The following is a 26,421-nucleotide window of genomic DNA, read 5'->3' as shown; positions in this document are numbered from 1 at the left end:
TTTTTGTTTCCGAGTGTCAAATCCAATGTCATTTTGTATGCAACATGCTTTGAACATGCATCTAATGGTGAAAGCTTGCACAAAGTTCTGAATAAAATCTCAACCAAATTTTACACAAGGCTGCTCTAAAAAAACAAAAACATCAAAAGAGCACACACACACACAAAACAAAGAAGCCAACAAACTATGGTTGAGTATTAACTTTTTAACATTTTAGGACAAATGACCACACAAAAAAACATTTCTAATTTTGCTTGCTTTTTTACCAAAATACTTTATTTCCTCTTTTTTCACAATGACATTAAAATGTATTTCATGTGCATGGACATATTTTTTTCTACAAAATGAGTCTTAAGAAAGTTCCTCTTCTATAAACATCCCACAGGACCTCAGTTCAGATGGGCGAGATCCAAACAATCCAAACTTTAAGACTTAACCTTCAGTCAACAGATCAGAACTCTACCGTTTTCCCCTCCCTCCTTCCTTATTCTTTTTTTACTTTTTCATTTTTTAAACATACAGTGCCTTTTAATAAAGTGCAAAAATTTTCATATTTCAACTTTCATACCTCTTCATAAATACATTATGTACACTTAGATGTAGACAGAAAACACACACACAAGCCAAAAACATACACAGACAAATTCAGTAAAAGGAAAAGAAACATACATTATTGTAGCGCATTAATTTAACCGGCCCAAAACCTCAATATACACTTACTCTAATTATTATTAATATAACACTTACAATCATAACAACTTATTCATACCTATATCCCCAAAATGTCAGGTACTGAGAGTGAGACTTAAGATGATTCTCCAGAATTCAAGTGAGTCACAGACACCTCACTTTCAGAATTTTGGTAGTTATGCAAAGAAAACAGGCAAACTGACATAGCGCTGCATACCTTGCCATTAATTTTAATCCTCCAATTGTGCTGTTACAAATTCACATTGCCATAGCACGATTCAGTTCTTTTCCTATTCTGACCCGTGTTCAAAGTCACCTACAGGTGCAGGAGTCAGCAATCATGTCCTCATATTCTTTATAAACTATGTTTCCATTCCTCTCCATCATCAGCACGCTGATAGGTTTATATTTGTAGGGAACGCAGGAGGGTAGTGGAATATCTGCAACACCAAGATCGCTGATGAACGTCTGCATGATTGCATGGTTGGGTGAATTATAGCCGTAATGAAGAATTCGAGGGCAGTCTCCCATACAGTAACGTGGATTGTACTTGTGGGGAGCAATGATCCAGTGGTCCCATCCGAGGTCTTTGAAGGCCACACGGTAGGAGTGCAGCTTACATTGGTTTTTGGCCACACTGTTAGGCCCTTGCTTGTAGTTGGGGATGTCAGAAACAATGCTGCCAGGCTCCCTGGAACGGCGGGTCCTTGTGCTGGGGCGGGAAAGGGGTGTGAAATACTTGGCCCACTCCATGGGTTGCTTGTTCTCGTCCAAGAAAAGTAGCAGAACGGGAGCTCTAAGATGATTTTGTGGCGGTAAACGTTTTCTTTCGATATACCCCTTACGATCTGTTTTGGTGCATCGATAATGGGCAAAGAGGAAAACATGGTCACCCTTTGTCTGGGACACATGGTTTGTAACGTCAGATTCAGTCCATAGGCTTCGTGGACCCATAGTGATGTGATCGCCCTCAGAAAGATTTTGTGATGGGGTGACCCTAGCCTCACAGATAAATGGAAAATTGGATGACACTGGTGACCTCAGGTGCATAAAAGACGCCTTAACCAGTTTGCTCAGTGAGAGGTTTGTCAGTTCATACTTCACATTGTAGGTATATTGAAAGTCTAGTCCAGTATGTGTTACATAGAGGAGAGAGACAATAAAGCAAACATTTAGACAATGTTCAAATTCTTTAAAAATACACATCAGCAAATTGTTTCAATAAATGAATCTCCTAAAAGGCTAAATGTTAGCAAAATGATTTCTATTCTAACATTCTTACTGAAATAAACAACAGATACCATCACAGAAATTCTAATGGATTTAATGGTTATAGTGGGAATTGTACTGGTTAAATAGAAATATAATGGTCTCTACTGGTGATCTGTTGGGCTCAATTCAAGGAATGCAATTTGGCTAAGGGAAACCAACAGAGATGCCAATAAGTCCCACTGGAATAAGGCCCAGAACACCATGTAATTTTGTACTGGTTTAAATGGCAAACAGCTGATGGCTCACAATAGCATTTATAATGGAAACCATTACAATTTGTGTTGCTTTATACAGAATGAAACAAAGTGCACTCTAGATATGGCTTTCTTGTGAGTGTTGTATGCTATAAGTATGAAACAAGAAAGAAAGAGGGTGCTTTACCACTTGACGTTGGGAGAAAGTGCTTCTCAGTTGCGGAAGCTTGAAGCAACCTTACAGTATTGGACCCAAAAAACTTGTGCTGCTTTGGTTTTCCGTCTGGACCAGCGGCTATCTTGTATAAGTTTAACATGAGGCGCATGCCATCGTCTTGCGTTTGGCTTTCTACGAAACGTTCATAATACTGGTTCCTCTGTTTAGGGTGTCGATTGCGGCGAACGTGCGTTGATGTAACGCCAAAATGTGACGGAGAGGCCATATTTCCGACCACGCGCGTAGTGGCGTGCAGCATAAACAAACACGATAATATATAAAGTCTGAGACAGTTATGACTACTGGTAGCCTTCATGTTCAGCCCCTCGTACAGACGAGTCGAGTGTCACCTGGAAGGCTACCATCGTCTGAGACAATCAGCGGGAGAAATTCAACCTAAACATCACATGACAATGACAACTTTTCTAGTGCGCGTTTAATGGCGTGACGTCACGCCCAATTACCTATCACACGTCAGTTTTATCTATCTGTCAATTTTATGATGAATCTTATGATTTTATTTCGTCATATTCATAAAAGTAAAAGAAACCATTCTAATCCCCGTTAGAAGGTTTTTATGATTGATTTTCCAAAGAATTGAAGGTAATTTAAAATTTAACTTGTAAATGTTGTCTCTCTTTTTATATTTTTTATTATATTTTTATTTTTAATTTATTTTATTTAAATTGATTCGTGTAATGTAAACCCAATTTCTTAAATATGATGAATTTTTGGATATTTTATTAAATATTTTAATGTTGTATGTTATGTTTCAATATCTAATAAAAATAAAATTTGGTTTATCTGTGTATTTGATGTGATTTTTATTTTTAGAATGATGATTTAAAATATAAAGAATGCAGTTATTTTATATTCTTAGGAAAATACCATATACATAATTCTTTATATTTTATAAATGACTTTTATATAGATAACTTACTTTGGAACAAACGAAAAACAAAAAATATATAATTTTGTAATTGTAAATGTAATGATGGAAACATGCAATGATTAAAAAGCTGACATTTCTGTACATTCGGTTTAATTATTTTTTATTTCTGGCATCTAATGTTATTAATGTGACTATTTAATATATGTTGCTATTAAGACATTTAGTAAATATTTATAATTAATAAAGTTTTTTTGTACTTTCTCTTCTGCGTCTTTTTGTTGCAGTGCAAGCACATATAACTCCAAGACTAATGCTGCGTTACAGGCAACCTGTAACCCGTAAATCACGACTTCAAAACCACGGCTCACGACTCTGAACTGGGAGTACACCGATCTAGTACGAGTTCACGGGTGGGAAGCCACGGGTTTGACTGCCGTTCCAGTGCACTTTCACAGGTAGAAGGATGTAAAAACACGGGTTACAGGCTGCCTGGAACGCATAGAGTCGTGAGTCGTGGTTTTTAAGTCGTAATTCACGGGCTCAAAAACCTGCCTGGAACGCAGCATAACCTTTAACACAATGACCATGCAATGAACGTAAGCATAAATGCAACAATAAAAAGAATATAAAACGTAACTCTTACGCACTTAAAAACAGTAATAAGAACAATTAGCTGTTAACTATTGAAACCATTACAAAATTCATTTATTTAGTAGGTTTTGGACCTATTCTAGTAATATTTAATGGCGTTTAATTGGTTCCCACCAGACATATACCATCCAACACATAACCAGCAGAGACCCACAGAGACCATTACATTTTTTATTAAAACTAATATAAATCCTAAAACGATGTTTTTTTTTCATGCAAAAGCGTTAGGAATAAGAACATGCACGCGAAAAGACATGCTTGCATACATATCACATGTCCAAATATATTTATATATATATATATATATATATTTTATTGTTTTTTGAGTTCCTAATTTTCAGTTAATCATTTTGTATTGTACTACTGTAGAATACCTTAGCCTCATATCAAGCATTTCAATTTACAAACTGTCACTGACATTTTTTGATTATGACCACTAATCTGAAAATCATAAAAAACATTAAAAATTGAAAATGTTTTTAACAGGGTCGTTTCTTTGCTTGTCTCTAGATGGCGCTGTCAACCCGTGCTGCTTTTCGTGAACGCGCACTGACAACCGCGTGTACATCCCCACTCTGCGCTTCAGCCGACAGCAGCAGCAGCAGCAATGGCTCTCCTTAAGACAACCAAGTTTATATCCTCTGTTGGGAGTTTTACACCGTCCTTGGGTGCTCTGCCCATTCGAGCAAGGTAATGAAACATACTGTAATCTGTCTTTTTATGTTGTTGCAGACAACAATTTTTTATTTTGAACTCGTTTGTACAGACAGAATAGCTTTGAGTAACGTTTTTTTAATTATTTTTTTTGCTTTGAAGGGTACGTTTAATTCGCGAATCTTTTTTTTCTAGATCTTATTCTGTTGAAAACGCATAATAGAAAACGAGTTATCTTAAATTTCACGCCATCAGGTTTAAGCTCAAGATCATGTAACGTTCACATTAGAGTCGTGCTGTTAAATAATAAACCGCATTTTAAAATAAGGCCATGTGGATGTGAATTTCTGTAGGGAATAATTGCAGAGAATATGTGGACTTAAAATGTAATCTGGTACAGAATCTCAATCATTAGGAATCATTTAGCATCACTCTGACCTTGCGTCTGGCTTTAGGCTTAAAATTCAACAGCTTTTTAATATTTTGCATTTGTCTCGAATCATACATGGTACATCTTTCTGTCACGTGTACGCTCTACCTTATAAATACGAATTAAGACTTAATGTAACTGAATTTGATTACAAGCATTTCTGTCTCTGAGCGCCATGGCGTACATCAATCTTTTTGATCTCGTTTGGTGACCGTACTTTTAGGTTTCCAGCGTGACCATTGGTTAAAACAATGCAGAGTAAAGCTTTTGATTGGCTGGGAGTACTTCCGGATTTCTCTGTCAAGAAATCATGGTAGTCTGTCCTTTTTCGTCGGGTTTGGAGGGCAAAGCAGAGCCGAAGATGCACTGAAAATTCAATGGTCCTTATTATTGCAATTCTTTATTTAAAAGTTTCACAGAAAGCACTTAAATCCCACAAACAACTGTTTAAATAATCGCATTAGTTACACAAAAAGACTATAAGAGCACAAAGCCTACATATTAAATACATATTCAAAGTGGACAGTACTCAGTGATAATTTGAACTATTGTAAAATGAATGCACAAAGAACTGGTAATGTTAGATACCAGGTTGAAGTATTATATACATACTGAAACACATTGATGCAATAGGAGTTTGCAACTTGACTCCGGGCATGACATTTGGCTCTGCAGGGCTATGCTTGGCCTCCAATGCATACTTTTCTAAGCATTCACGTACAACATAACATTTTGTTGGTATTAAAGACTTACAGTAGTATGATTTTTAGTGTTGGCAACTAGTCAGTTAATTATTCTTATTTGATTCATGTGCCTGTATGCAGTAGGAAGTAAATGTAGTCTGGTTTGTGATTTGGGCACATGAGCTTTATCTGAACTTTATCTCTTTGTGACTATCTCTAACAGTGCGTTATGCTCTTTTTAGTTCATGGTGGAGTGAAGTGCAAATGGGACCACCTGATCCCATCCTGGGAGTGACAGAGGCCTTCAAACGGGACACAAACCCCCAAAAAATGAACCTGGGTGTGGGGGCATACAGGGATGACAATGGCAAGCCTTATGTTCTCAACTGTGTCCGTAAAGTATGTAACACTGTCTGTTCCACCACTTGTCTGAAAATTTAGGGAATTTGTGTGAATTGTGAGCAGAAGACTTTTGCCTCAAAGGATGTTACGGTATATACTAAAACAGCTACATAATTTATGTACTCCTAGTATAGATATCTGTGCATTGAAATGTTTCTTTATAAAATGATGCAGAACCATGTAGACAAATATATTGTATAGTGTAGTGGTTCTCAAACTGGGGGACTTTGAGATGTGCCAGGGGAGCCATTTTTATGATATTAAAAAAATTACAGAATAAAAATTATCATAATTAAACCTCTGTAATTAAAAATTAGGCTACTAACTAAAATCAAAACATTGTGTATTTTAATATGATTTGTTTGACTTAGTTTGAGATTGTTTTATGTCATACATTTTCTGTGGGGGGCCTGTGAAGGGATGCACCCTAAACAAGGGGGGCACATGCCAAAAAGTTTGAGAACCACTGGTCTATATTCTTTGGTTTTCAAATATAACATGCCGTTTGTAAAAATAATGTGCACAGAAGTGCTGTTTGATATGTAGAAACATGATTTATCTATAAATTTTGTTTCCGGTGGGTGTAGCCAGTAGATTTTAAGGTAAGGATGTTTGTGCCTGTAGGGTGGACAGTCTGCTTTAACAGTATTGGTGAAAAGAGTGGGTGGGGTGTGTATGTGTGTATACATGTTAACATGTGCTTCTGATTTTTCTTCATTTCTGCAAAGTCACTCTGACAGTGATTTGAGAGGCATCCTGTAAAACATTTACATTAAAGAACCTCAGCTATATAATTGTTGAGAATTAACAACTGTGTAACTGTTTAAAATGTATTTTTATTTTAGGCAGAGGCTCTGATTGCCTCCAAGATGCTGGATAAAGAATATCTGGGGATTGGGGGTCTGGCAGAGTTTAATAAGGCTTGTGCTGAACTGGCACTGGGGCCTGACACTGAGGTTCTTAAAAGCAAGAGGGTGAGCATGTCTCTGTGTCGAGAGCATGTTATTGCTGTTTACTTGAGATGTTGTGTCTTTTTGTTATTGTTGTTTATTTATGACATTTTTTATGTAAACTTTTCCTTTTAGAGTATCACTGTCCAGACAATCTCAGGCACTGGTTCTCTAAGAGTTGGAGCCAACTTCCTGGTGAGTTTCTGTCCAGAGAAGTGACACCATTCTATAGCCAAATAACTTTGTTTTCATCTGTATATTATTTTTATGTTTTGCTGTATTGCGGTGAATGTTTTATAATGTGTGGCCTTTTCTATTTTTATGTTTGTTAGTCACGGTTTCACTTAGCGGGAAGAGATGTGTATTTGCCGAAGCCATCCTGGGGAAATCACACTCCTATTTTCCGTGATGCTGGCATGCAGCTGAAAGCTTACCGTTACTATGATCCTTCTACCTGTGGATTTGACTTTGCCGGGGCTCTTGATGACATCTCAGTGAGTCAGCATCACACACATGCTGTTCCCTATAAACTCATATGAGTCTATAAAGAGTCCTTCATAACAAGACCTGAATTGGGTACTTGTACAACATAAATATACACTGAATGAATGTCTTTTCATAACCTACAGAAAATTCCAGAGCACAGTGTAATTATGCTCCATGCTTGTGCTCATAATCCCACTGGTGTTGACCCCCGATCAGAGCAATGGAAAGAGCTCTCGGCTGTCATCAAGGTGCCTTTGTCTGTTTTATGTGATCTGCTTCCTTGGTAATAAGTATATAAGTAATTTACATGTGTTTAGTCACAAGCTTTTGTGCTTGACTGTCACTCTCTTTGTAGAAGCGGAAACTTCTGGTGTTTTTTGACATGGCCTATCAGGGCTTTGCCAGTGGAGATATTGATCGTGATGCCTGGGCTGTAAGATACTTCATTGAGCAGGGCCACAACATTGTCCTGTCTCAGTCTTTTGCTAAGAACATGGGTCTCTATGGTGAGTATGCAGCGTGCCATATTTACACTACTAACTATTTACTTCATACCTATACAGAAAGTCTTCAAGACATAATTAGTGCTTCCCATACATTGATTTATTTGTGGCGGCCCGACACAGTGTCATCATTATCTGCCACAAAAAAAATATTTGCGCAGCGCATATCTTATGCTGGGTACACGGCAAAAGATTTTTTACATCTTATAAGATTTTCAAAATGTGATAGACCACAAACATGAGGATAAAAAAATCCTAGATTTAACCAGTTGCTCCTATAGTGTGTGTGTGGTGTGCCATGATGTGTCAAAGACAGCACACAAGAACAGATTTTCAGAGTCTCGACTGTGAACACAGGAAATCTCGCAAAATGTTGCGAGAATTCAGAATATGCATGGCGGACGATATGCAGGAAAAAAATTCAATGATAGTGTTTGGAATGATTTTCATAGAAAATTCAAGGGAGAAAGAAAAGGGTTTGGGTGACGTCGTAGAGACCGCAGAAACATGGTCCATCTCTGCTGTCCACATCAACTTCACTTTGTGATTGGATATTGTTGCGTTTCACGTGATAATCTCAAGAGCGTGCGCACGTTTGTCCTCTGGGTTCCCCCCACACATCAGGATTAAACATGTTTAATATTTACGAATCGCGATCAGGGCTGCTCCAACGTTCTTCCAATCAGGTTTGGACACTCTTAACACACCTCACACCAAGGGAAAATCTGATAAGATAATCTGTAGAACCATTAAGATAATCGAGACATAGCTAGGATTGTCGGAAGGGGTGATATTGGCCCAAAATCAGCCAGATTATCTTTTGGTGTGTACCCAGCAGCATTAGTATCTCTCTCTCACTTGACAGCAAACAAATTACTTGCATTTTGCAAGTGTAGACAGACACCCCGGCGGCGCCATTCACATAGTTTAACATTAATGTAGACATGACAAAATCTGTGCATTATTGTCGGCAGTTTAATACCAGTTACAATAAACACAAGGGACTCTCTTTGTCATGGATGAGATGGCAGCTATGTTGTCTTCACATGCACATTTGTGTCATTATGACTTTCACATTATTTTGGATCCTCTGATTTGAAGTTTTAACACTTAACCAGTCAATGGTTTTAAGCACAGCATGTTCCTTAAATGCATGCCAGAGGTCATTATATTATATGTCCTTTGAGAACACAGAGTGTTCTGACCATTTAGGAAATAATATGCATTGTCTGCAGAAAATAAGTCAAGGATGAAAAACAATTAAAACTGTCCTTATTTACTCACCCTCAAGTTGTTTTGAGCAATGTTTGTAACCAATGAGTTTTGGGGCACCATTGACTTCCATAGTATTTCTCTTTCCTACTATGAATTCAATGGTGCTCCTCCGTCATGCTTGATATCTTCCTTAGTGTTCAGCAGAACAAAGAAATGATACAGATTTGGAACAACCAGAATTTTCAATTTTGGGTGAACTATCCCTTTAAGATCCAACATTCCTGTAACCCTACAGAGGACAAGCCATTTTGGAAAATGAATGAATGGATATTGTTAAAATTTGAGAACTGTATCGTATGCTGAAGAGGCGCAACAGTCAAACCTTCATACAGAATTATAACCCCACAATGTTTGTGTTGTAGGTGAGCGTGTTGGGGGGTTCACTGTTGTTTGTGCTGATGCAGAGGAAGCAAAGAGGGTGGAGTCTCAGCTTAAGATTCTTATTCGCCCCATTTACTCCAACCCACCAATGAATGGAGCTCGCATCGCCTCCACGATCCTTAACACACCAGAGCTGCGCTCTACATGGTGACAACTTTTCCACTCTCTCTCATTGGGTTTCATGCCTATTGAAAGCCCTTTTTAATTACATTTTATATGTTTATCCGGTTGTATTTCTGTAGGCTGGATGAGGTGAAGGGCATGGCAGACCGTATCATTAAGATGAGAGAAATGCTGGTGGCTAACCTAAAAAAGGAGGGATCTACTCAAAACTGGCAGCATGTAACTGATCAAATTGGCATGTTCTGCTTCACTGGGCTGAAACCTGAGCAGGTAAATCTCATGCATTGTTAAACTTTGTATATACTAACTAAAATCATGCATACATTTTGTATTATCTAACTGCAGAATTTTGCAAGCTCTGACAGGTGTACAATTATGTTTCAGGTTGAACGTCTGACAAAGGAGTTCTCCATTTACATGACTAAGGACGGCCGTATCAGCGTTGCAGGTGTGACCTCTGGAAATGTGGGATATCTTGCACATGCCATTCACCAGGTCACTAAGTAGACCAAAGTATGCTGAGAGACAGGAGATTGATCTACATCTGTTACATCATGTTCTGTTTCTGTTAGTCTGCTCCACTATTTCTCTGTTGAGCTTTACTTCATATGGCTGTTTCTACAAGGTCAACATGAATCCAAAAGGGGATCGGGATGCTTGATGGCTTATGATTCTAAGTCATCTTGTGATTCTGTGACTAATCAGCACAACATTTTCATCCTGTTAAAATTCTGTATGAAATGTATTTATTGTGCGAGTGAAGTAAATCGAACGACAATAAAATGTATTGTTACCATTTGATGTATTATTCATTCATTCTATAAAATATACTATCTAAACTGATAAATAAATCTAATTTGATTACACGGTATGAAATTAGATGAAACATAATGGGACAGAACAAAATTCTATTTAATAACTGAAGATGATCCCAGTATTATTTTAAAATCTTCCATTGATATGCTGTTCAAGGTTCGAATTGTTAAAGAATGCTAATAGTATGATTTCTTGTTATCTGGCTGCTCATTTTTCTAAAAATATAAAGTGTAAGGCATAAAATGTACAAACATTTTGTAATCCAGATTACATGCAGTACCAATTCTGTCAAATGTAGGTTTTTGAAGTATGATACCTTTATCTTATACTCTTGTTGCAGCGTTCCCGTTTCATCCTGATTATGGGTGAATAACAATCTACATAGACATTGGTACAACCTTGTTTCTCTAGAAAACACATTTGGTAGTCACTTTTCTTCAAAACAGCTTACCTTGGATTGCCCTTGAGAATGGTGGGCCTACTGTTAGCCAGTGCCACTGTTCCCTCTGTGTTCTATAAGAGAGAAACCTCACACACGTGTCAAAATGTATGCTGATTACTTTTTTTCCAGTAACGGGTACAGTAAATCCTTTATGTTCTTCTGTCTCCCACACACTTTATCCTATTTCATCTTCACTGTCCTATCCACTAAAGCTGTAGAAAGTCTAAAGATTGCTGCTTGAAGTATTTTGCATTCTCTTTAATCCAAAGCAATTTACATTGGATTGGATGCAAGGTTATCAGGGTGTTATATGTGAAATTGCGGTGAAAGTGTATGTGCTGATAAAACCATTAGATTTAGTTACGCTACAACTAAACTGAGCTCTCTTAGGGCTAAATCATACAAGTGCCTTTCTAAAAAATGCATAATGGGAATAAAAAAACACATTTCGCAAGACGTTTTTGAGATGTAAAATAAATACTTGGTGTCCTCCACTATTTGTGAAGTTTTAGCTCAAAATACCATATAGACAATTAATTATAGCATGTTAAAATTGACACCTTGTAGATGTGATCAAAATGTGACGATTTTGTGTCCTTTAAAATGCAAATGAGCCAATATTTGCACTAAATGGCATTGCCGTGGTTGGATAGTGCAGATTAAGAGGTGTGGGTTTTTTTTAGATTAAGGGGTGGTATTATTACAAAATGATCCCCTTCTGAGTTCTGACATCACAAAAGGGGAGCCTAATTTAAATAAAATATTTTTCACATGCTTGCAGAGAATGGTTCACCAAAACTAAGTTACTGGGTTGATTTTTAAACATTTTCTAGATTGATAGAAGCACTTGGGACCCAATTATAATTATATATAATTATAACACTTAAACATTGAAGTCAGATTTTCATTATATGTCCCCTTTAATATGTTCAGGTACTGTGCCACGTGAATTGTATAATAAGCCTATAAAATCATAGTTTGGGCGTTTATGTACCTCACTGAATCTCAGTGTTTCAATACTATATATCTTAGTTAAATCAGTGGTCTCCAAACATGGTCGACGGCAAAAACTTTAAGCATATTAAAAGCCTCAATTTTGCCATTTAACTATTACATTAGTATGTTAACATTTTAAATAATAACTCTAAACAAACCAGACGAAGAGTAACAACATACTCCTTGCTCTGTGCTCACAACTTCCAGGTCTCCGCGCTTTTTCATAATACAAGTCTCACGTAACAGTACATGTTACATCTGTCTTCTCATTGTTTGTATTTTTAACAATAAAATAAACTGTATCTACCAAATTAGTACGTTAGTCCCGTTCCACTTTTGTTTCATATGGTATTTGTTTAAATGGTCTTAACACTGTGGCATTTGATCACCATGTCTGTCCTGTCAACGGCTGAGTAGAAAGCATTAATAAGTTAACGCGCTCTTCCCGCGACATGGGTAAATCCACTTTTTTACAGTCTATGGTAGATCCATATGAAATTAATTTGGCTATTCTCTTGATTTTTTTTTAAACAATTTGTCTAAAATGTAAAAGATGTCTTTTGATTTCAGTGGTTTTGTGTCGAATTAAATTTCAATTTAACTCATCATTGTTTAAACCTTTTTTTTTTTTTTTTTTTAGAAAGGACTGTGATTGCCCACCCTTGACCTTGATCAGTGCTGCTGACTACATTTCCCATCTTGCTGTCATTTCATGACGTCAGAATCACATCACATGATTTCTTGCTGGCTGCTCTGTGTATCAGCACTTATTAGCAGTATGATGTCTGAGTGGGAGACAGTATTGATATCTTGGTGTGCGTAACGTTATATAACTGAGAAACACAAAAAATAGATTTATAACGATGTGGGATCGGCGAAAGAAAGGTGGGTCATTTCGCTTTATAACATTATATTGGCCCTTTACAATGCTGGGCTTTTATTTACCACAAAACCGAGGCATGTAACGTTAAGTGTTTAAGCTTTGTATATTTGGCCTTTTTGGGGGTTTGTATAGATTTATAAATGCCGAGCTCACCGTGTTGATGAATTGTCCTGTGTTGTGGTCAATATAAAAGACATTTAATTAAAATAAATCTTATTTCGTCGGTCATTGCCTAGCTTTGGCAAGATATTTTCAGTCCATTCATAAGTTGATTGAGAATATAGAATATAGCATATCGTATTTTTTAAAAACCTTATTTCCAGGCAGGAATTGGCATAAGCATAATATAGTACTGTATTCTTAGTGGCCCTAGTTAATCTCGGTTAAATTTTTCACGTGACGATAATCGATATGCTATTGATTTGCTTTTGATCATTGTTGCTTAGCTTTGCTCTGAAGATCCAGACAGGGCGGCATTGTTTTCTCTTGTTAACAGCAAATTTCATTTCCTCGTGGCTTGTCTGAGATTTCTGCTTACTTCATCACGTTCAACTGAAAAGTGACATAAAATATGACAGATCCCGTGATTCACACGGGACTTAACTCATTGAGGTATAATGCCATTTTATTTGTGTATTGTATGTCTCATTAACTTATGCTTTTCTCCTTGTTCGCAGGTAACATTGATCATCACAAAGCAACATATCCTGTCTGTGCCTTTAAGTTTTAATCCAGACCTATTTAGGACTGTGTTTGTGTGACAATACAAGGTTTGGTTAGATGGCATTGCTTTGCCTTAACAGCAAAATATCCTGAGTGGCTCTCTAACAGACTGCAAGCAGTGTTATTTACCCTATGGTGCCCTTTATAATATTTTGAGAGTGTGAGAAAAGCAAGCATCATGTCAATAGCAGACAGAACAATTAACAGTGAAGCAGGAGATTGGGGCTTCAGTGAAGATGCTGGTGAAAGGGCGTGGCTTCTCCAGAGCCCCAGCGTGGACTCTGTACAACCACCTAACCAATCAGATGACAGAAGAGGAGGGACAACATCACTTGGGGCTGTTTTCATCGTGGTGAATGCTGCTCTGGGAGCTGGACTTCTCAATTTTCCTGCTGCATTCAATATGGCCGGAGGGATAACTGCTGGAGTTGTCCTGCAAATGGTAAGATAGGCTTAAAAAGACTGTAAATATATCATTCGTACAGTGTATGAATGTTATTTAAGAAAATTGTGATTTAATATATTACTACATGGACCTGAGTGTTGAATTATATTTATTTGCAGTGCATGATGCTGTTCATCATCAGCGGGCTAGTTATCTTGGCTTATTGTTCTCAGGTGAGCAACATGTCAGACTCACATCTGTCTTTTTAAAGGGCACCTATTTAGCAAAATCCACTTTTACACAGTGTTTGGACACAACCACCCTACAATAAAAACACCCACTTCATCTTTTTAAATTCCCATTAAATCAAAGCAGTCTCATTGAACACATCGTTTTGATTCTCTTGTTACTGTGATGTCACACTGATAAAGCCCCACCCATAGCCACTGACTGACAGTTCTGCATTACCATCGTTTTTGCCCTCAGCGAGTTATGCAATAGTGAGATACTATTCAGGGCTCAACGAAAAATATTTTTTTATACTGGCCCGGTCGACCCGTGGTTCAGGTTTTCACTTGCCCTGCTAAAAGAAGATTTCAGTGTCACATATTTAAAATAATAAATACGCCACACACGCAACAGTGTCCACAACAACCAATAAGGTAGGAGAAATCTCATGACATTGTATGTTGAGAGGGGCCCACTATTGTCTCAGACTGTATTCACAGGAATGACATCTATTTTAACTTTTTGGTAAGGGAGTGAGGAGCTGTTGCTCATTTGCATTTAAAGATACACACACACACACAAAAAATCATGTTTTTATTCCCACCCAAATAGGGGCATTTTGGCCTTTTTTGTATTAAATTGTATGTGGGGTACACATTTTGGGCCCACCTGAGACTTATTTTGCATACTGTAAAAATTGACATAATGAGTGCTCTCTAACAGCAAGCAATACAATAGATACACTTACACTTCTCGTGTTTTGTTTTTTTTCAGGTGAGCAATGAAACAACGTATCAGGAGGTAATTCGTGCTGTGTGTGGGAAGGTTCTAGGGGTCATTTGTGAGCTGGCCATTGCTGTGTACACCTTCGGCACATGCATAGCTTTCCTTATCATCATTGGAGATCAGCTAGATAAGCGTGAGTTTCTGCACATTTCCACAAACATCTAAGTCTTAAATTGTAGTTTTATAATTTCACATTATCATCTCCGCAGTGTTTGGTGCTATGGGTCATGATTCAGAGACTGTGTCGCACTGGTACACAGATCGTAAGTTCACCATCACATTGACCTCAATCCTAGTCATTCTGCCTCTGTCTATACCAAAAGAGATTGGCTTCCAGAAATATGCCAGGTAGACAGCCTTTACTAGTCTTTTATTTTTTGTTTGCCTAATGCAGTGATATGTCAGTGTTGTTTTGTGATTGTTCCATATTGTTGCTTATAATCTTGACCATTCAAATAGTTTCAAATCATATTTTGTACTTATAGCACCTTGAGTGTTATTGGCACCTGGTATGTGACGATCATAATCATCATCAAATACATCTGGCCTGACAAAGAAGTTTCTCCAGGACTCATCCCAGTCAGGTCAGAACAACATTTGAAATGGTTAAGAGTTACAAAATACAGACCATTCGAGTTTCATGTTTCTCTCATCTAGCTACTTATTAAGGCTGTATCATAACAAAATGTTGGTGTCTTGCAGGCCTGCATCTTGGACTGATGTGTTTAATGCCATGCCTACAATCTGCTTTGGTTTCCAGGTGTGTAAATTTATCATAATTTTTTTTTTAATATGGCAACTCACTCCAGAATAATAACTGTTACTGATTCTATTTTCTCCTGTTTTCTTTCTCATAGTGTCATGTCAGTAGTGTTCCTGTTTTTAACAGCATGAAGAAGCCAGAAATTCGGCCTTGGTGGGCTGTTGTTACCGCCAGTATGATTATCTGCCTTTTTGTTTATATAGGCACAGGTTTGTGAGACCCATTGTTGCACCCTGTTTATATAGCATCTGTTCAAATACTCTAATTGATAATAAAAGATTTGTATTCATTATTTAAGCTATAGTTGGTTGTGTAAGATTTCAGCTTGTGCCTTTCCTCAGGTGTTTGCGGGTTCCTGTCGTTCGGTTCGACTGTAAGTCAGGATGTGTTGATGTCATATCCATCCAATGACATTGCAGTGGCTATTGCTCGAGTCTTTATCATCATCTGTGTTGTCACCTCCTATCCAATCCTGCACTTCTGTGGAAGGTAACATACTTTGATGATAAATAAATAGATGTGATGTGTATCATTCATACAGTATATCTGTGAACTCAATGGATGTAAATCAGGACATGATCAAGGCCACATGTACCAGCGAGTGATTATGTGCTTTAGGGCAGTGCTGGAAGGTCTATGGCTGCGTTTTAAAGGAGAGCAGGTGGAGACCGATGTGGCAAAGGAACGAAGAAGAAGGATACTGCAGACGCTCATCTGGTTTTGTCTCACACTCATCCTTGCTCTCTTCATTCCTGACATTGGAAGAGTCATTTCACTAATTGGTGGTTTGGCTGCATGTTTCATCTTTGTTTTTCCAGGTATTGTAAAAATAACTTTTACTTTAGTCATACATAATTAATATTTTGCAAACAGCAACAGCTATATGTCTATTTTGTCTATAGGGTTGTGTTTGATACAGGCAAAGCTTTCCGAGCATGATGTGAGATCAGCCAGGTACATGCATTTGCTGCTTATTAAACTATTTACAATATTTAGCATTGGCTTAATGTTGATGACAAAACTGAATCAAATTAATTATTCATTTATAGCTGGCATGGTATGGTGGCGTTTGGAGTTTTCATGGTTACGATTGGGGCTTTCATCTTTGGACAGACGACCACTAATGCAATCTACAAAGATATCATCAATCATCCCAACAGCTCATAGGAGGACTTGCTGTGACCTCCTTGACATTGGACTTTTAACCAATAGAGACAAAGTGGACAAAATGAAAGCCTTGACATCTGTTTGTAAAATGTACACTCCAGTTGGGAAAATCCCACAGAAGTCTATACCTCTCAGTGTAGTGGATCACCCACTAGCATGCGATATTAAACCCTTTTGCTTGGGCTGTCTGTGAATGGTAGACCACTACACATCTACATTCTGGAATCTGGATTGATGTTGGCATAGTGCTAAATCCTTGCTTTTTTGTTTAATCTAATATCTTCCAAATATAGTCTTTTTTTGGCAATTTTTATAATTGTGTTTTTTTTAAGAACCTAATTTTATGAGGGCTTTATAAAACTTGACATTATGGGTTTGGTTAATGTATATTATGTTTACTCTTGAGGAAGGACTTGCACTGCCAAATCTGTAATTCTGCCGTTCTCTAAAATGTGTGAAACTAAGAAACTGATTGTCTGTAGACCACTTTAGATACAAAAAGACGGATATTGAAGGTGTGTTTAAGAATGCTTTCAAGAATGTTTTTTTTATCTGATGCATGGTTAAAAAGGAGGACCAACAGTCTCTCATTTTTAAACCCATTGATACTTGAACTGGGTGTAACAAAAACGATAGAAAACTGACTTGAATCAACTGACCGATTTAATTTTTGTCAATTTGTCTTTTGGGAAAATACTGTTGTACAAATGATATTTTATTCAGTAAATTCCTGTTAGTCATTTACCACACAATTCATATGTGTACTGTAATTCACACTGGTGTGTTGAATGCTACTATAATACCAATTCTTTTTGAAATGTATGCAATTTTATGTATGTAATTGTGCATACATACCAGGTAAATTCTTAACCTTCCTTGTGGATTTAACCAGTAACACAGATGCATGTCTGGCTTTTCCAAAATCATGTGAAATATTGTATGTTTGTTTACTATTTCAGTGCAATCACTACAGGGATTTGAAAAGTCCATGAAAGTCAATGAAAAAGCTACTTTCATGTAACCGTTACATTTGTTGGATTTTTTTTGTCTTAAAACTGTTTGACTCTACAGGGGCAATTCATAAACAAGCAAAAAATTAACTATTAAAAAATTAGGCATTAACTGCTATTAGATGTTTCTATTACAACTTTGCCTTTTGTGCCACAGGAACAAAATTTACATTCATACATCAATGTTGGATGGTACTGTGTTTTCAAACTTAGTGTAAATTTCATCTCAAGTGTGGAAAGTAATACAGATCTGATAGCAAAATAGCTAATTACTAAAGAAAAATAGATTATTGCATCACAAAAACTCTTCTTTTGGTACAAAAAATGTACTTTCAAAAAATATAATTAAAAGTGTAACTGTAAATGATATTTGTTGTCAGGTTTAAACTTCACTAAGGTCGTATTATGTTTTCTTGTATATTTTACTTTACTAGCTGATCCACCAGCCCAGGAACTTAAGTAAAGAAAGACATAACTTGAGGTGTCATTGGAGATAAATGTAGTATGATAATCGAAAAAAAAGATGTTGATTGACAGACGTGAATTAATGCGGAACTACTGAAAATAGCCAACGGCTAGAGGAGATACAGCTACGGCCAAATCTCGCGAGATGTTGAGGGTTGGGGTTAGGTTTGGAGGAGGATTAGAATTAAAAACACCAGTTCTGGCTCATCCCCTGAAGTGTTGGGTTTTGGGGTAGAAATATGATGAAAACTACGTTCATCCGACCAGATTTCGCAGTAGCTGCATCCACAGCGGTACTCTCGCGGTACTTTGGTGGCATGAGGCGATCGGTCTACGCAGAGCGCTGCATGCCATGAAATCGAACACGCCTTTGGTTTTGCAGTATCACCTGATGAAGTTTGAAGTCATATGACCGTGAGTGGAAGGGAAACTCAAACACAGTGGACGTCAGGTCCAGTGCGGCCGTTTAAGTGTATCTAAACGGTTATAAAATGTTTTCTTGGCGTTTTTTCTTTTGTCTTATTGCCTTGTCTGTGCACGATGTTTTCGGGATGTACGATCCCGATGAGGTGTTGGATCTACCAGGCATGTCTTTTAAACCCAATTATCGCCAATGGTCAGGATATCTGAAGGCCAGTTCTGGCAAATTTTTGCATTATTGGTGAGTTTTACAATTCGTCTGTATATGTTTAATGAATGGTGTTTCCTCTTTAATTTATCTGGATGAACTATGTTGTTCTAGCTGGACGCGAAATTATATTTGCAGTTGCACAAGTTTGTTTATTTTAAGCAATGGCTCTTTTCAGATTCAGTTCATTAATTTTCAGGTCGTGGCTTTTCAAAAGTACAGTGGTACAATTGTCCAGTAATTATATTTATATATAACGTGTTAATCCTACTGTCCAAACAGCCATTGTAATACTATCATGCCATGTCAAAAAAGTTAAAAAAGTAGTGGATAATGTTGAGCAAACATTGTACTCAAGTTTATGTATTATGTTTTGTATAGGTTTTCCCTTCAGAAATAAAAAGAGTGTGTTGTAAAACAATTAAAGCATTAAAGGTGTAAATAAACTGTTTATATGTTACAGGTTTGTGACCTCTCAGAGGGACCCCATTAAAGATCCAGTAGTGCTGTGGCTGAATGGAGGGCCGGGGTGCAGCTCTTTGGATGGGTTTCTGTCAGAAAATGGCCCGTTTCATGTAGGTTGATACAAAGTTGTAAGGAAATGATAGTTTGTTATTTATTAAAGTTGTATTAGTATTATAAAACTCCCAGTTTGCCATCAATACTGCCTTTGCTACTGAAATATATTGTTCAACAGGTTCCACAAGTTAGCGAGTAAAAATCAAGTACTACAGAGCAGCATAGTTTAGGAAGGAGAAAGGTGTTTATGGGACTATGAGCAATAAATAGCTTTTCCTTACTTTATCAAGCAATAACCTTCTAAACCATGTGACTTGCATGTGTTTTTTTTATCTCCTAGGTCAATGATAATGGAGCTAGCCTTTATGAAAACGAATTCAGCTGGAATAAAATTGCCAATGTTCTGTACATTGAGTCACCTGCTGGAGTAGGTTATTCCTATTCGGATGACCAGAAATATGCAACCAATGATGACGAGGTAAATTGTACACATTCATATACAGGTGTCTGGAAAAATAAATGTCTGAATGATTAAACATGTATTTTGTCTTTAGGTGGCAGATAACAACTACCTGGCTTTGCAGAGCTTTTTCACAAAGTTTCCAAATTTCACCCAGAATGAGTTTTTCATTTTCGGTGAGAGTTACGGAGGCATCTATGCACCTACGCTCAGTCTGAGAGTGGCTATGGGTGGTCAGCTTAAAGTAAACTTTAAGGTAAATTGAAATATTCTATATTTTTTAATTGTTATTGCTTAATTAATTGTTTTAGTGGTTTTATCTAGTATAATTGTTTTAATGATTTTATTGTTTTGTTTGGCTTCTGTTGTAGGGCTTTGCTGTGGGAAATGGCATTAGTAGTTTTGCACTAAATGACCAATCGCTAATCTACTTCAGTTACTATCATGGCCTATTTGGAGAACAGTAAGCAAAATCTATTATTTCTATTATTGTCCACCAGTTGTGTTGCAGTACTAACATTAAATGTTGATGGATATATAAATGTTTTGCTTTTAGACTATGGAAGGACCTGAATGACAATTGTTGTCAAAATGGAGTCTGTAACTTCTACAACAATTCTAAAGAATCTTGCTCTACTTTGGTAACATAGATAGATTCACGTACAAACACACACTACTGTTGTACAAATTGTTACAAATGGTTTAAATAACTAGTGTTGTGTTTTGCAGGTAGCGCATGCATTTAATATAGTGTATAGTTCTGGATTGAATGAATATGCGCTGTATCTTGATTGTGCTGGGGGTGTCTTATCTCAGAGGACCCACGCCACGAACCATCTGTTTAAAAACTTCAGGAAGCATTGGGAATCGAATCAGGTGAGGCCTGATCCCTCTACTCAGACATCCACATAATTGTGTTTTAGAGAGTGAAAAGATAAATTGTGCTTTTTTTCTGTGTTCAGTTAGTGAAAATTTACCCAAATCTTATGGGGGTGCCTCCGTGTATTAATAGTACAGCGCAGATGAACTGGCTTAACCGAGGAGATGTGAGAAAGGCACTGCACATCCCCGATGTGCTACCACCTTGGGACATCTGCAGGTACTTTTTAAACTACCGCCACATTTACAATTTCAAACTGTGTGCTTGTTGGTGTAATATTGTTTTTCTGTTTATGCAGTGATGATGTGGGTAGCAAGTATAACACAATCTACCAAACTGTCAAGGGTGTCTATGAAAAGCTGCTGGCCTTAGGGCTACGAGCTTTGGTCTATAATGGAGATACTGATATGGCTTGCAACTTCCTTGGAGATCAGTGGTTTGTCGAAGACCTTGGACAGAAGGTACGTGTGACTTCAGGATTTATTTAACTGTTTTCACAACATTTCTATGTTTAATGTTGGATTTGTTCCCCCTCAAGGCAACCACACAGTACCAGCGCTGGATTTATGATAACCAGATTGCAGGATTCTATCAACAATTTGGCAACATCACTTTTTTAACAGTCAAGGTTTGTGCCAGGAATGTTGGTCTATGTAGCTGATCCTGCTTTTTCTATGTTTTAAGGCCAATCTCACTGGTCCAACAACAACCAACTCCAACAAACCCCGACATTCTAAAGTCTCGTTTACTTTGATCCAACAGGGGTTTCACACTGACCCAACAGACTACAACAGACGCGTCTTTTTGGAGTCTGTTGGATCAGTGTGAATTGTTTTTTAAGTGTAATTCAATTAGTAATGATACATAAATGCCTAAGTATCTGATTTCTGTTGTATTCTATATATTATATTACATGTACTCTCATTAGCCCTTATTATATATTACACATAAATGTTTTAGTCAAAGCAGACATAAAAGCATAAAATGGATAGTAACGTACAACTCTATCTTTCCAGGGTGCTGGCCACATGGTTCCTCAGTGGGCTCCTGGTCCATCTCTCCACATGCTAGAGAGTTTCCTGTCTAATAAGCCTTACTGACTTTCTTCTTAAAGCACCTCATTTGATTTTCACATGTTGAGCTGGATGGCTTTTTTAAGGGACTGTGTGAAAAATGAATTTTCTCAGGGACTGTAGATGTATGTGTTTTTACAAAGCTTTCCTTTGAACACTCTGGGTGGTTTTAAAAGCTTCCAATACCATAAAACAGAGATTTTGATCAGAATTTGTTTTACTCCTGAAATATCTCAGACAATTACACTTGTCAGACAAAGTTCACAATCTCTTTTTCACAATCTCAGTTTTACATACATACATACATACATACAATAAATCTTTGTAAAAAATAGCATTTAGTTCAAAATATGCAAATTATGTCTTACGCACACTTTAAACTATGTAGGGGGGCTTTTGTCAAGAAAATTGCTGTTTTTTGGGGGGGGGGAATAAAATTCTAAACAAACATGTATTTATGTTTTATTATGTTGGCTTGACAAAGCCAACATACTGTTCTTCGATCTAAGCTTATTATTATTATGTTGGCTTGAGAAAGCCAACATACTGTTGTTGCACTTAAACTTATTATGTTGGCTTGAGAAAGCCAACATACTGTTGTTGCACTTAAACTTATTATTATTATTAGTGGTGCTTGCATTTATGCAAAGCATCACTATTACTATTCCTCAGGGATATTATTATTATTATGTTGGCTTTGAAAAAGCCAATATATTGTTATTATGTTGGCTTGAAAAAGCCAACATATTGTTATTGCTTTTAAACTTATATCTTATTATGTTGGCTTTGAAAAAGCCAACATACTGTTATTGCTTTTAAACTTATTATGTTGGCTTTGAAAAAGCCAATATATTGTTATTGCTATTAAACTTATATCTTATTATTCTACCCCAAAATTTCTGACACTAACTCGTCCTAGGGCTTTCAAGCTACATGCACCAAATTTTCCACAGACCTTCAGACTGGTCTGACTTAGTGTGCTATATCTTTTCTAACTGATGGGACCTTCCGAATTCCTAAACGGGGGTCTCGAACACCCCAAAATTTCCATTGACTTAACATTGAGACAAACTTTGACGGGTCATAGCTGTGAGTGAGAAACTTGTAGAAACTTGTGGCTTACCACATTTAAGGTGGCTGACAGGCTCTGTAAGAACATACATCACAATGGGGTGTAAGCTATACCCCTGGGGTGTAAGAGGCCCCCAAAATTTCCCATTGACTTATAATGGGGCAGGAAACATGCCCATATAAGGGAATAAAAGCGTCCCAGATGGAATATCTTTACTTTAGAGTGTCGTAGAGACATGGGGGTGGGCTCATTTTACTCAGTCATCCAATCAGTCTCTTAGGATCGCCCCAAAGCTATTTAGCCACGCCCCTAGCAACAATTTTGGGTACCCTAGCAACATCTCCCATAGACTACCATTATAAAAAGCCCAGATGGATATCTTTACACCAGAGTGTCATAGAGACATAGGGGTGGGCTCATTTTACTCAGGCATCCAATCAGTCTCTTAGGATTCCTACTGAGGTATTAAACCACGCCCCTAGCAACCAATTTGAGCACCCTAGCAACATAATAAACAAAGCCTTATATCTCTGGATCTGAACATCTTAGAGACATGGGGGTTGGGTCTTTGGGTCATGTTAGCTTCATGCTAGCTCCATGCTAAGTCATACTAGCTTCATGCTAGTTTCATGCTAGCTTTATGCTAATTTCATAATAAATCTTGCTAACTTCATGCTAAATCATGCTAACTTCATGTTAAATCTTGTTAGCTGCACGCTAAATAGTGCTAGCTTAATGCTAATCATGCTAGCATCATGCTAATCATGCTAGCTTCACGTTAAATCATGCTAGCTTCATGCTAATCATGCTATTCTCATGCTAACTTCATGTTAATCATGCAAGCCTCGTGCTAGCTTCATGCTAGCTTCATGCTAATCTTGCTAGTTTCATGCTAGCTTCATGCTAATCATGCTAGCATCATGCTAGCTTCATGCTAATCATGCTAGAATCATGCTAGTTTCATGCTAATCATGCTAGCATCATGCTAGCTTCATGCTAATCATGCTAGCATCATGCTAGCTTCATGCTAATCATGCTAGCTTCATGCTAATCATGCTAGCTTCATGCTAGCTTCATGCTAGCTACATGCTAATCATGCTAACATCATGCTAGCTTCATGCTAAGCATGCTAGCTTCATGCTAATCATGCTAGCATCATGCTAGCTTCATGCTAGCTTCATGTTAATCATGCTAGCTTCATGCTAATCATGCTAGCATCATGCTAGCTTCATGCTAATCATGCTAGCATCATGCTAGCTTCATGCTAGCTACATGCTAATCATGCTAGCATCATGCTAGCTTCATGCTAATCATGCTAGCATCATGCTAGCTTCATGCTAATCATGCTAGCATCATGCTAGCTTCATGCTAACATCATGCTAGCTTCATGCTAATCATGCTAGCTTCATGCTAGCTACATGCTAATCATGCTAGCATCATGCTAGCTACATGCTAATCATGCTAGCTTCATGCTAATCATGCTAGCATCATGCTAGCTTCATGCTAATCATGCTAACATCATGCTAGCTTCATGCTAGCTACATACTAATCATGCTAGCATCATGCTAGCTTCATGCTAATCATGCTAGCATCATGCCAATCATGCTAGCATCATGCTAGCTTCATGCTAATCATGCTAGCTTCATGCTAGCATCATGGTAGCTTCATGCTAATCATGCTAGCATCATGGTAGCTTCATGCTAATCATGCTAGCATCATGCTAACTTCATGCTAATCATGCTAGCATCATGCTAGCTTCATGCTAATCATGCTAGCATCATGCTAGCTTCATGCTAATCATGTTAGCTTCATGCTAGCTTCATGCTAATCATGTTAGCTTCATACTTAAACATACTAACTGCCAGATAGCCTACTAAACTAAACTTCTGTCAATCCGTTTTAAACGTTCAGGCTACGCTTTTTCAAGCCAACATAAAGTTTGTCTTCAAACTTTAATATCTAGTTATTATTATTATTCTTCTTAGCACCCCAAAATTTCTGACACTAACTCGTCCTAGAGCTTTCAAGCTACATGCACCAAATTTTCCACGGACCTTCAGACTGGTCTGACTTAGTGTGCTATATCTTTTCTAACTGATGGGACCTTCCGAATTCCTAAACGGGGCGCTCAAACACCCCAAATTTCCCATTTACTTAACATGGAGACAAACTTTGACGGGCCATAGCTGCGAGTGAGAAACTTGTAGAAACTTGTGGCTTACCACATTTAAGGAGGCTGACAGGCTCTGTAAGAACATACATCACATTAAGGTGTAAGCTGTACCCCTGGGGTGTAAGAGGCCCCCAAAATTTCCCATTGACTTATAATGGGGCAGGAAACATGCCCATATAAGGGAGTAAAAGCGTCCCAGATGGAATATCTTTACTTTAGAGTGTCGTATAGACATGGGGGTGGGCTCATTTTACTCAGTCATCCAATCAGTCTCTTAGGATCGCCCCAGAGCTATTAAGCCACGCCCCTAGCAACAATTTTGGGTACCCTAGCAACATCTCCCATAGACTACCATTATAAAAAGCCCAGATGGATATCTTTACACCAGAGTGTCATAGAGACATAGGGGTGGGCTCATTTTACTCAGGCATCCAATCAGTCTCTTAGGATTCCTACTGAGGTATTAAACCACGCCCCTAGCAACCAATTTTGAGCACCCTAGCAACATATTAAACAAAGCCTTATATCTCTGGATCTGAACATCATAGAGACATGGGGGTTGGGTCTTTGGGTCATGTTAGCTTCATGCTAGCTCCATGCTAAGTCATACTAGCTTCATGCTAGTTTCATGCTAGCTTTATGCTAATTTCATAATAAATCTTGCTAACTTCATGCTAAATCATGCTAACTTCATGTTAAATCTTGTTAGCTGCACGCTAAATAGTGCTAGCTTAATGCTAATCATGCTAGCATCATGCTAATCATGCTAGCTTCACGTTAAATCATGCTAGCTTCATGCTAATCATGCTATTCTCATGCTAACTTCATGTTAATCATGCAAGCCTCGTGCTAGCTTCATGCTAGCTTCATGCTAATCTTGCTAGTTTCATGCTAGCTTCATGCTAATCATGCTAGCATCATGCTAGCTTCATGCTAATCATGCTAGCATCATGCTAGCTTCATGCTAATCATGCTAGAATCATGCTAGTTTCATGCTAATCATGCTAGCTTTATGCTAGCTTCATGCTAATCGTGCTAGCATCATGCTAGCTTCATGCTAATCGTGCTAGCTTCATGCTAGCTACATGCTAATCATGCTAGCATCATGCTAATTAGCTACATGCTAATCATGCTAGCATCATGCTAGCT

The 26,421-nt window shown here is 37.6% G+C and overlaps 4 protein-coding genes across 4 annotated transcripts; 3 read left to right on the top strand and 1 right to left on the bottom strand.

Moving 5' to 3' along the window:
- Positions 1-261: 261 nt before the first annotated feature.
- bmp15 (bone morphogenetic protein 15) lies at positions 262-2,785 on the bottom strand. The gene is made up of 2 exons (XM_065289573.2): positions 2,344-2,785; positions 262-1,814 (listed from the first exon to the last, which is right to left on the bottom strand). Exons 1-2 carry the CDS (start codon positions 2,687-2,689, stop codon positions 1,003-1,005), a joined length of 1,158 nt encoding a protein of 385 aa, XP_065145645.2. The 5' UTR covers positions 2,690-2,785; the 3' UTR covers positions 262-1,002.
- A 1,680-nt stretch (positions 2,786-4,465) lies between these two features.
- Positions 4,466-10,599, top strand: got2b (glutamic-oxaloacetic transaminase 2b, mitochondrial). Its single transcript, XM_065289096.2, has 10 exons — positions 4,466-4,606; positions 5,926-6,082; positions 6,931-7,059; positions 7,171-7,230; positions 7,368-7,529; positions 7,665-7,769; positions 7,877-8,027; positions 9,662-9,827; positions 9,923-10,073; positions 10,188-10,599. Exons 1-10 carry the CDS (start codon positions 4,524-4,526, stop codon positions 10,308-10,310), a joined length of 1,287 nt encoding a protein of 428 aa, XP_065145168.1. The 5' UTR covers positions 4,466-4,523; the 3' UTR covers positions 10,311-10,599.
- Positions 10,600-12,783: 2,184 nt separating this feature from the next.
- Positions 12,784-18,115, top strand: slc38a7 (solute carrier family 38 member 7). Its single transcript, XM_065289098.1, has 12 exons — positions 12,784-12,942; positions 13,618-14,105; positions 14,228-14,281; positions 15,051-15,195; positions 15,272-15,410; positions 15,548-15,646; positions 15,765-15,822; positions 15,920-16,034; positions 16,167-16,314; positions 16,444-16,643; positions 16,728-16,779; positions 16,875-18,115. Exons 2-12 carry the CDS (start codon positions 13,842-13,844, stop codon positions 16,990-16,992), a joined length of 1,392 nt encoding a protein of 463 aa, XP_065145170.1. The 5' UTR covers positions 12,784-12,942; positions 13,618-13,841; the 3' UTR covers positions 16,993-18,115.
- A 712-nt stretch (positions 18,116-18,827) lies between these two features.
- LOC135778663 (lysosomal protective protein) lies at positions 18,828-22,454 on the top strand. The gene is made up of 11 exons (XM_065289100.2): positions 18,828-19,128; positions 19,559-19,670; positions 19,955-20,092; positions 20,169-20,330; positions 20,446-20,537; positions 20,631-20,715; positions 20,804-20,950; positions 21,037-21,173; positions 21,253-21,415; positions 21,493-21,582; positions 21,971-22,454. Exons 1-11 carry the CDS (start codon positions 18,959-18,961, stop codon positions 22,052-22,054), a joined length of 1,380 nt encoding a protein of 459 aa, XP_065145172.1. The 5' UTR covers positions 18,828-18,958; the 3' UTR covers positions 22,055-22,454.
- Positions 22,455-26,421: the final 3,967 nt, after the last annotated feature.

This window comes from Paramisgurnus dabryanus, chromosome 2, assembly GCF_030506205.2.
Source record: "Paramisgurnus dabryanus chromosome 2, PD_genome_1.1, whole genome shotgun sequence".
Taxonomy (NCBI): Eukaryota; Metazoa; Chordata; class Actinopteri; order Cypriniformes; family Cobitidae; genus Paramisgurnus; species Paramisgurnus dabryanus.
Note: the sequence above shows the minus strand (reverse complement) of the source record. Positions and strands in the feature narration are given on the sequence as shown.